Below are 12,253 nucleotides of genomic sequence, written 5' to 3' on the forward strand. Positions count from 1 at the left end.
GGAGAGGTGTTTGGACTAAATCATTGAACTAACTTGTGTTCCTGAACTGGTACCTTAACACAGCTATTAGTACTATAGCTCACTACTCTTGATATGGAATAGAAGAAGAAAGGAGCCAGTATAGATCTTGCCATCATTTTTTCACTTCCAGACACAGGAACATATTGATTCTGGTCCTACCTTCAGTCTTTCATGATAAACATTACTTGAGATATTTCATAGACAATTAGTGAAGTTTCAGTATTGAGTTATTTTTCTTGTAACTGGGATTATTTTCCTTCCTTCTGCATCCATAATAAAAGGAAAAAATTAAATCCTATATACCTTTATCATTTCAAATTTTGAAAAGATCAGCTTCTATTTTTGTATATTATTTTTACCTATGAATATCTCTTTGATATATGTTGGTTAAAACTATCAAAATTTACCCCTGGAAGGCAACTCTCACACACAAAAATGCTGTTCTTCCACAGGAATTAGTTTCTGAAGATAAAAAATCTTTTTACTTCTAAAAAAATAACCTTATGTCTCAGGGAGCCATTGAGGGAAATATTTTGGGAGAGTTAAGGTTGTTTCATCCTTGCATATAGACTGCAGCTTTGCTTACTTGGAGCAGAGAAAGACAGGGTCATCTACTTTCTTTTTAGTGGAGAAAACTATGGATGACTTGAGGCAGAAAAGGCTGTGGAAATGACCAACTGTACCTGGTAACCTACCTAATTGTGAGAGAAATCTTCCCCTGAGTGTTTCCACCGGGGTTTCTTTCCAATGACTCTGGAAGAGCGAGGGTATGTAAATGTGTGATACAGACCTTCATATTTTGGACACTGTTCCCTAGAGCAGTGAGCCATAAGAATTTTTAGAGAATTCAATACCTGACTATTTAGTCAAGGTACTCTTTTCCTTTAGATTGTCAAATAAAAAAAAAAATAACACTAGCTAACACAACAGCCACTCTGTGTGAATGAATCAAAATTATACTTTTTTTTGTTAGATTGGCAAAGCATATATTTTTGGTGTGTCACATAATTTTAGTAATTAGTTTATGTGTGCCACGAGATAAAAAAGTTGAAAACCACTGCCCTAAAGAGTTAACCCCTAATGTTTCCCTTATATGACTGTGCTAGGGCCCCTGATCCTCAAGGGTGCAACTGAGATTAGAACATTCCAGTTAAACACAATGGTAAAATTTGTTCCTATTTCAACTGGAATGATCTCACCATGAAACCACTAGTCCTTGTGGATGTATGTCCAATACAATTTGCATAATCAAAACAGAGAAAAACAAAAACAAATGGCAAACAATTTAAATATCAAAACCACTTCTAATATATTGTCATTTGTTTACACATGTCCCTTCTTTTCCCTATAGGAGTCAAAAGGATTCAGATTTTATCATTAATTTTCTTATTTTCACCATCCTTTCTAGTTAATTCTTTATATCCATCTTTGCCCTTTCCAGCTGATTTTGTGTGTGTGTGTGTGTGTGTCAGAGACAGAGAGAGAAACAGAAAGAGGGACAGATAGGGACAGACAGACAGGAAGAAGAGAGTTGGAGAAGTACCAATTCTTCGTTGCGGCATCTTAGTTGTTTATTGATTGCTTTTTCATATGTGCCTTAACTGGGGGGCTACAGCAGAGTGAGTGACTCCTTGCTCAATCCAGAGACCTTCGGTTCAAGCCAGCAACCTTGGGCTTCAAGCCAGCGCCTCTGTGCTCAAGCTGGATGAGCCCGCGTTCAATCGGTGACCTCGGGGTTTCGAACCTGGGTCCTCTGCATTCCAGTTCAATACTCTATCCACTGTGTCACCACCTGGTCAGGCTCCAGTTTATTTTTAAAACACAGTAATTCTTTTAGTCAATAAATTAAACAGTAAATTACATTATCTCACTCCCTGGCAGAGAATCTTGTAATGGTTGCACATTTCATGCAGAGTAAAATCCAAAATTCTTTCTAGAGCCCACAAGATCCAGACTAATTTGGCCATTGGAAGCTCTTGGACTCAGTGATCTTAATCCCTATATCCTTATTTGCATCCATCTATCCACATTGACTTCAAGAACTTCAGGGTAAGCCAGCCTTAAGTATTTGTATTTGTTCCCTCTATTTGGAATACTTTTTTGGGGGGGAAGGATATCTTACTCCTTCATCCTTGGACACTTACAGAAGTGAAGTGTGAGAACACAGGAGCTAGATTATCTGGGTCTAAATTTTGGCTGTATCATTATGCACCATTACAGTACTTGGTCACATAACATTCCAAGTCTTGTTTCCATCATCTTTTTTTAAAAATAAATTTTATTTATTGATTTGAGAGAGTGAAAGAGAGAGAGAGAAACACTTATTTATGAATTAATTGGTTGATTCTTGTATGCACCTTGATCGGGGTTCAAACCTGCAACCTTGGCATATTGGGAAGATGCTCTAAGAAACTGAGCCATCTGATCAAGGTGTTTCCATCATCTTTAAAACAAAAATAGTCAGAGTAACTGCCTCAGGTGCTGCTTTGAAGGTTAAAGGAGTGAACGTGTATAAGATCTAGATTATTTATTTAATTATTAGTAAGTGAAATATATACATAAATTTATGTATATAGACATGCACATAATATATGCATATAATTTGTATGTATACACACATATAATTTTTATACAAAATAAAATTTAAAATTTATATTTTACTAAGGATTAAATAAATATATATAAAAGAAAATCGTATTAAAATATTGAATTTGGCGCTTTTGAGAATCAAACTGCCAAAAACTTTCTGTGAGATTCTTTTATCTCACTATTGATAAGTCCACGATGATTTATCGAGTTTGTGTCAGGAGCCACAGATAAGAATGACTAAAAAGAAACTTCTATTTAGTTCTTATTTCTTTTATTTTGAATTTTTGACCCAAATTATATAATGTTTTTTTAAACTTAACTTTTGGTAGTTTATTCTTATGACTATGCATTAATAATTCTCTGTATATGCCTGCATTTGTAGTCTTAGTTTTTATTTAAACACCTATATATGCAATTATTTTCTTGATACTTTAAATTGCAAATGTGATTTACTCTTTCAGGCGGGTTTATTTTATTTGTTTTTCATGGAGTAACTTAATTTGATGTCTTTTACTATAATGTTTGTGTTGTGATGAGATTTGTGTCCTATCTTATTTCTGGAAAATGATCAAGTCATGGTCATAAGCATTTTATCATAGTTCTGTTCATAATCTGTATTCTAAAGGTTTGCAGAAACCAATACTTGGCCTAATTATTGCAAATCACAAACAAACCATCACATCCATACAAACTCTGCCCACATGGCAAATGCATCTTTTATTGCTCGGATATATACCTACCATTTGATATTTTCATTCTATTTACACTTGAGCAGGACTTTACCTAGCTGACTCTTTTGGGTATTTTTATTCAGGGAAGAATTAAACATCCATTTATCCTTAGATATCGTAGAATGCATTAACATTCTGGTAAGACCTTTGGGTCATAGTATATGTAAAAAACCATTAAGGTTTTTAGTCTTAATTGTAAAATTAAGATCCTAATTGTGAAAAAAGTAGTAGTTTGACACTGTGTTTAAAAAAGGTTTAATCAGTGATTATATTCCCAAATTATTTGATATTGGTTTATACACAGCATCATGTCACAGAATTTACAAGCATCCAAGTGCCTACTGCATGCATATACTATATAATATGAAAGCAATTAAGTCAGTGTTTCTATTTCTAGTCAGGCTGAAAAGTTCAGAGTATCTGGGAAAATTTTTAAAAATCTCATTTTCAGTAGCTGCCATTCTTCTTCTGTTGATTTTAATTAAGTAAAGTGCTGTTCATTAAGTAAAGAGAAACTGAAGTCAGAGTTAGCCTAAGTGTTGATGATGAAATTGTCTCTTTGGGTCTTATTACAAAACTCTTGATTGCAAATAAAATTCCCTACTGTAATTGCTAAAAGTGAGTTGACTTCCTAATCAGTTGCAAAGGGCCTTATTAAAATGACAATTCTTAGTATTTTCATGGGGACATATTAACTGAAAGCAATCTTAACAAACATAAAGTTTTAACTTAAGATTAATGAATATGCAGTTTAATCTGAGTGTATTGAGATAATTATCTGATTCCTCAAGGATGGCTCTATCCCCTACCTTGAAGCACAATCCTTTGGGAGATGGGAAGAGAAGACAATTTGAAACCAGGTCTAAGTTTGTCCTCTGGCTCTTCTACCATCTATTATGTCTTCTTGAAAAGTCATAAACTCTGATCCTCAATTAAAAAAATAAAGATACTACTTATAGCTCCAGGCAATTTTATGGAGCAAATATATACTGAGTATTAAATCAGTTTACAAACAGCAAATTGATGATATTCTAAAAATTCTGAGAAGAATGATAATGAAGACATTGATAATTATAGTGACTAAATTTTATTAGGTGATTACTATGTGCCCGGCAGGGAACTAAAAAGGTCTATATACATATCATTATTCCTTACAAAACATTGTGGTGTAGGAAAAAATGTTCTTGCCTTATACAGAATAGAAGCTCAGAGAATTTAAATACTTTGCCTCCAGTCACACCTGATAAATGTGTTAGCTAGAATTGAGATTCAAAGTGACTTTATATGTAATATATATGTATTATATATATATATATTTCAATATAAGAAATGATGTGTATCTTTTCTGTGTGTTTTGTGACTGCTCACAAAAATGAGGGAATCAGGGAACAGACAGACACTCCAGTATTTTCAGCCTTTTTTATAGTGTATTTTCCCCAATGAAATAAAAGTTGGTTTTGCATCTCATTTGCATAATTGAAAACTTTCTTTGACTTGTCATTTGCTTTTCTGATATTCTTGTTTAATAAAAAAAATCAAATGCTTCTTTTTTTATCGCTTCATATTTATTTTAGAATATCCCCTAATTTTTGTGAGCAGCGTGTTTCAATACAAAAAATTATATTGACATTAGAGGGAAGCAGCAGAGATGGAAAAAACAACAACAGGAAAAATGACAATATCTAAAAGGTAATATATATATAAAATTTGAAAAGGTATATCAAAAGTTCAAGGATGAATATTATTATTTTACCTGCATAGTAGGAAGAATTGTAGTACTATTCACCATGATAAAGGACAGAGAATGAAAATCAGATTTGAGAACTGGTCTTTGGCATTTAGAACTTGAGGTGCTTTAAGACATCCAACTTAAACTCAATTCTAGACATCTATATATAAAACTAAAGTGAAAAGGTATCTAAGATAAAAATAAATTGGGAATCATTGATAATTGACATTATATGCATAAAAAAAGGATTTTAAAGAGAGGAGGAACTAGAAGAAATAACAGCATAAAAGTAGAGGCAAAAAGTGAAGTTAGTATGGTAGGAGAAAAACAAAAAAAAATGTGATTCTACCAACACCCCAATTTTTACAATCTTAAAATTCATTTGGAACCATAAAAGACTCAGAATGGCTAAAGAAATCTTGATAAAGAAGATTAAAAAAGTAAAAAAAATCAGTATTTTTTATTTTTAAACTATATTACAAAACTTTAGTAAATAAAACAGTATTGTATCGGCATAAAAATAAACATATGTATCAATAAAAGACAAGAGAGCACCCAGAAATCAGCCCACAAACATATAGTCAACTGACCTTAGATAAGGGTATCTAAATGAACAATGAGGAAGGGATAGTCTCTTTAATAAATGGTGTGGGAAAACTAGATATCCACATGTAAAAGAATAAAATTGGATCTTTTCTAACACCACACACAGAATTCAAAGTGAATTAAAGACTTAAACGTAAGACCAAGACTGTGAAACTCCTCAAAAAAATACAGAGGAAAGTCATGGCTTTGGGCTTGGCAGCGATTTCTTGGATACGACACCAAAAAAGCACAAGGAGCAAAAGCAAAATTAGATACATGGAACTACAACTACACCCAAAAGCTCCTGCTTGTAAAAGAAATAATCAACAGAGTGAAAGGTAGCATAAGAACGGAAGAATATATTTTTAAAATATATATCTAATGAATGCTTAATATCCAAAATATATAAGGGACTCCTGTAACTCAGCAGCAAAAGAAGCTATGTAATCCAGTTAAGGACTTAAATAGACATTTCCCCAAAAAAGACTAAGAAATGACCAACAGGTATATAAAAATGTGGTCAACAAAACTAATCATGGTAAAAGGCAAATCAAAACCACAATGATATATTATCTCTCAGCAGTTAGTATGACTATTATAAAAAAATTTCTAAGTGATGGTGAAGATGTTGAGAAATTAAAATCCTTGTATAGTTTGGTGGGACTAAAAATTGGCACAGCCACTCTGGCAAACACTATGGAGGTTCCTCAAAATACTAAAATAGAGCTACCATGTCATTTATCTTTCCACTATTCACACTTTTGATTATATATGCAAAAGAATTGAAATCTGGGTCTAGAAGGCATATCTGCACTCCCATGTTCACTGCATTATTATTCATGGTAGCCATCATATGGAAGTTACTTAAATGTCCATCCATAGGTGATGGATAAAGAAAATGTGGTATATACCTACAACAGAATATCACTTGGCTTAAAAAAAAAGAAGAAGAAAATTATGCCACATGTGACAACATGCATAAACCTGGAGGACATCATGCTAAGTAAAATTAGCCAGTCACAGCAGGATAAATATTGTACTATCCCATTTATATGAAGTATCTAAGATTGTCAAACTCATAGACACAGAATAGAATGGTGGTTTCCAGGAACTGGTAGAGGAAAGTGGAAGTTGTTCAGTGGATGAAAAGGGTCAGTTATATAAGATGAATGTGTTCCAGAGATCTGCTAGACACATTGTCTTTAATTAATAACACTTTGTTGTGTACTCAAAAATTTGCTAGGAAGTAAGTCTCATGTTAAATATTCTTACCATCATAAAAACAATGCTCAGAGACACAGACAACCGTGTAGGGACTATGGGAAGGAAAAAGGGTGGGGGAGGTAGACAGAGGTAAAGTGAGGAGAAATGATGATGGAAGGAGACTCGGCCTGGGGAGGTGAACATGCAGAGCAGTGTGTGTGTGATGTGTTATGGATGGTGCACCTGAATCCTATGTAACTTTATTAAGCGATGTCACCCCAATTAATTCCATTAAAAAAGGAATGTGTGGTATCAGAAATGATAAGAAATGAGACAATGTGCATTTTCAAATTTCAGAGGAAATCTAAAAAATTATAATGTTCATTGTATATATCAACAGCATAATAGTCAGACGAGCTATAAAGAACGTGGCTTCAGTGACAGAGGGAAAAGCTGAATTGGACAGAGCAATAGATTGTGAAAAATAAGAAGCAGTGAATAACCTTTTAATGAATTTTGGCTACTGCTATGAATTTTGCTAAACACACATTTATCTAGCATATATGACATCTATTTGATTTTAAAATGGTTTTCTAGTTTGAAATTTAATGAGAAACTGGATTTTACCATTAATGAAAACACAGTTGTCTTTTTGTATACATTCACCAAGGCAGAGTCTGAAACTATGGTAGAAACAGGTCTGCTTTTCAGGTATGTTTTTGGAGTTCCTTGGTTTTATTTATATTTCTGATTCATCTTACATTTTTAAGCAAATATCTTTTGCATACTTCCTACCTACCATACAGTTCACAGACTCCTTCATGTAAATTAATTCATTCAATATTCACAAAAGCACAGAAGATGCATCATTTTTTACTTGATTTTACAGTTGAGGAGATTGAGGCTCAAAAAGAGTGTGGCTATTGCCCAAGATATCATAAATAAGTTACTCAGAATTTGAGTACTAATATTATCCTTTCACAAAACTTGAGTTCTTATTTAAGTGAACCAAGACTTGTGGCATTTTTATATTGTTTTCAGTTATATAGCCTATCTTTGCATTCATGGAAATATTCTGATTGGTAATTTTGAAATATGGTTCCTTCAGAAAAACATATAATTAATTAAAAGTTGTCCTTTCTCAATCTCCAATATAATTGTCTGGTTCATCATACTTTGAGAAAAATAGGAAAGATAAATATTACAGCTTTCATATATCCCTAGAGGTTCAAATTTAGACCCAAAGGAAGCTAGGTAGTAATAAATCCCCCACACAATTATAGAAGGAGCTCACAGGGAGCCAGGATCATGGATAAGAAGGTGAGTCACATAAAATCTGTATGCAGAGTTTGTATACTGAGTAAATTGCCAACCCTCTACCCTAACCAAGCTTCCCATTAAAACCTGTCTCCTTGGTGAGCTATGGAATTACATGGAATCACGCTGCCTTTAGAGATAATACCTCTAACATCGTAACTGCAGATTTTACTTTCATAGTCTCTGCTTTTGAGTACTTTATAAAGATTGCCTATTTATGCTTATAATACTACTTTATCAATTTCTAGTTCTCTCTCTCTCTCTCTCTATATATATATATATATAACACACACACATACACCAGATGACCTCATATTGAGTTAACCAGAGAATCTAGAATTACCCTTTCTTCTTCAGTGGCACCCACAAAAGAGAGCTATTACTGCATGTTGACGAAGGAGAAATATGAAAGCAGGTAAAATTTTCTGTACAATTTTCTTATGAGAGTAGGTCACCAAGAATAGCTCTACATTTGAGTTTTCATTATTTCACTCAAAGAAAATGAGTTGGTCCTACATCAGAAAAATGACAATACTACTTTTCAATGCCTCTTGAAATAAATTGATTCAGACAAAGAACATTAATGGCCACTAAATGGCCAGTAAAACCATTTGGGGAAAGGTTGATGGAGAAAAGGAGACATATATATGTGTGTGTGTGTGTGTGTGTGTGTGTGTCATGGTACAAAACTTAAGCATCAGAAACAGTGTTTGGGAAACATCAAGCATAAAATATTTTTTTTTCTTTTAAAGAATGGATATTCACTGTAATGTTTGAGTCTTGAAGTAAAATATAAATCTTTTGATACTTCCTTTCTCTGGTATTGCTTTTCAGAAAAAAAAATGTTTGGCCTCAAACAGGGCTTTAAGACAATCAGGTTCAAATGAGTTCTTTACAGCCTTTTTTTCATATCATGCCATGTCATTTGTATTGGTTTTGGGATAGACAGAGGAAACATCTGGCAGCAGAAGAAGTCCATGTACCCATGTCCGCAGTACACTTGTGGTATAGACAGTGTGCCTCTGAAGGCTGACCAGTAGGCTCTGGTGAAAAAACCAAGCTTGGAACAACACTACAATGAAGTAGGCTTGGCTTGGATAAGCCATGTAGACCCTAATAGAGCACAAGGAAGACCCTGAGTACCATAGATTGTGAGTATATCAGGAAACATCCTAATTAATAGGGCAGAGAATAAGAGAGAGGGGGTTTCCCAATGAATATTTTCTTCTTCTCTATGATTGAATAATACTTGCATTCAATTGCAACAGATATAATAATAGTAATAAAATAAAATTTGATATGTGAAGGAGTTAGACATGATGATCTCTCAAGCCCCCTCATTTAGCAATATTTTGTGGTTCCACTTAGTGGAAAATAAAGCCAGGAGCCAAAATAAAATTCAAATGGATTTAATGAGACTGATTCTCTTTTTTCAGGGCTGGCAGAAATACAAATAATTACAATAACTTTGAAACACTCATCAAGAACTTCACTACATACTTATGTTTCCATAAAGTTTTGCTCACAACTGGGTATTTCCTTAGGATATCTTGCTAAAAAGTGAAACCTACTGGAGTTTGGATATTGTGAGCCTTGAAATAGATGACACATATTTATGGGGAAAGGTGTTTACATCTAATTCAGAATAATTAGCAATCTGATAAACTACTTGATCAACTCACTGGACAACCAATTTCAAAAGGTGGTGGATTTTGTATTGAACAAAAATCATAAATCTCTTTAATTCTTGTGCAAATAAAATTGTATTTTTTCACATATTTCTGATTAGTTGTTGTAGCTTTTAGAGCATAATGTACTTAATCTATGTAAGTGGAAATGGGGAATGGGAAAATGAGTAAATCGTAGCAGATTATTTTGATATATTTTAAAGCTGTGGGAACATGCACGGAATTGATATACAAGGAGACAATATAGTTTTCCACATTTTTGTGCTGTTGTAATTATATATGCATAAAAGACAATGGCAACAGAAACACCGAAATATTAGTATTAGTTGACTCAAAATTATTTTTTATGATTATATTTAACTTTTAACCAACATTCTCCCTTACTTTCTAAAATTACAAAGCAAGATCACTTTGAGAATTAAGGACTCCTCTCCTTGGAGCAAGAATTGCATGTCATTAGAGAGCTAAGGTGTACCTAAGCTAAGGTGCCCACAAGATGACATGATTCTGGCTGAGAGGACATCAACGATTACCTTTCCCCAACCCTAGCAGAGGTCATGAAACGTGTCATTTTTATTCTTCAACTTGCAACAAAAACTGCCAGAGTACATGGCTGAAGTTAATACCTCTTATGTGACTGAATTTATTCTCAAGGGAATTACAGACCGTCCAGAGCTTCAGGTCCCGTGCTTTGTGGTGTTTTTTGTCATCTATCTGGTCACAGTGCTGGGTAACCTTGGACTGATAACCTTAATCAGGATTGATGCTCGACTCCACACACCTATGTATTATTTCCTCAGTCACCTGGCCTTTGTTGACCTTTGTTACTCCTCTACCGTCACGCCGAAGATGATGGTGAATTTTGTTGTGAAAAATAACACCATTCCTTTCCATGCTTGTGCGGTACAGCTGGGTTGCTTTCTCACCTTCATGATCACTGAGTGTTTTCTTTTAGCTTCGATGGCCTATGATCGCTATGTAGCCATCTGCAGTCCCCTGCATTATTCAACCGTGATGTCCAAAAAAGTCTGTGTTCAACTGGTGGCAGTTCCATACGTATATAGCTTTCTGGTTGCTCTGTTCCATACCATCATCACCTTCCGGCTCACTTACTGTGGCCCCAATGTCATTAACCATTTCTACTGTGATGACATTCCTCTCTTGGCTCTGTCCTGCTCAGACACACGCATGAAGGAGATTCTGATCTTTGCTTTTGCTGGCTTTGATATGATCTGTTCCTCTTCCATTGTCACCTCCTACCTCTTTATCATCGCTGCCATCCTAAGGATCCGCTCTACGCAGGGGCAGCGCAAGGCCATTTCTACCTGTGGCTCCCACATGATGGCTGTTACTATTTTCTATGGCACCTTGATTTTTATGTACCTGCAGCCCAAATCAAACCACTCCCTGGACACGGACAAAATGGCATCTGTATTTTACACAGTGGTGATCCCTATGTTGAATCCTCTCATCTATAGTCTAAGGAATAAAGAGGTGAAAGATGCCTCCATTAAAGTCTTGGATAAAGGTTGTAAAGCCTTGAAGATATTAAAATTTAAAAAATAAAAATAATAAGTATATTATTAAATACAAAAAGAGAAATAAATTAAGCTTTCTTTTGTTGATATTTCATGTAATATTAACTGTACACCATCAGCTATAAATGTGACTGTGGGTTCAGCAGACTTTGACATTTTCTACAAGGCCGTGGGCCAATCTTGGAAAGTCAGTATGATTCAGAGCCCCATTCAGCCTTGAGAGACCAGTGAACTTATGCTTGAACACAAACACATGGCACACATACACACATGTACCTCAAGCAAAGGCAGCGGCGTGTTTTTGTTAGAACTCGGGATTCTGGAAACGAGACTGCCTGAGTTTGAATTTCATCTCCTTCCTTTATTAGCTATTCAACCTTGGACAATGGGGCTGAACTCTGTGACTCTCTTCACAATTTTAAAAAATAATAGGACCCAGAGCATTGGCTTCTATCGAAGATTAAACAAGTGAATAGCTACATAACATTTAGAAAAGATATCTTATGATAATAAATGCTAAGTAAATGTTTGTTATATATATAGAATGTGTTATATGTAATTAAAGATTAATTCATTAAGCACTCAAAAGCTCATTAGTTTTTTAGCAAGGACCAACCTGGTTAGGTTTCCATTATCTGCCAGTCACTTATGCAAGTAGTCTTACTTAAGAAAATTAAACAAGCCTAGAAGTTTGTTCCTCCTAGTTTTGTGGTGTTTAAAGCTCCACTTACTTATTAAACAAGGAAAATGCTCACCTCACAAACCAGTGTATAAACATTCAGGTAGAAATATATGTCAGTGGAAGACAGAAACCACAGGCTGAACCAAAACCATGAGGTTAGTGTGTTCCAA

The 12,253-nt window shown here is 34.4% G+C and overlaps 1 protein-coding gene across 1 annotated transcript; it reads left to right on the forward strand.

The window, feature by feature from the left end:
• Positions 1-10,472: 10,472 nt before the first annotated feature.
• Positions 10,473-11,429, forward strand: OR8U3 (olfactory receptor family 8 subfamily U member 3). The gene has a single exon (XM_066360456.1). It carries the CDS (start codon positions 10,473-10,475, stop codon positions 11,427-11,429), a length of 957 nt encoding a protein of 318 aa, XP_066216553.1.
• Positions 11,430-12,253: the final 824 nt, after the last annotated feature.

This window comes from Saccopteryx leptura, chromosome 1 (genome assembly GCF_036850995.1).
Source record: "Saccopteryx leptura isolate mSacLep1 chromosome 1, mSacLep1_pri_phased_curated, whole genome shotgun sequence".
Classification (NCBI taxonomy): Eukaryota; Metazoa; Chordata; class Mammalia; order Chiroptera; family Emballonuridae; genus Saccopteryx; species Saccopteryx leptura.

Bases quoted from the DNA above. Each gene is read 5' to 3' on its own strand.
- OR8U3 (XM_066360456.1), top strand. From the start codon at position 10,473: ATGGCTGAAGTTAATACCTCTTATGTGACTGAATTTATTCTCAAGGGA.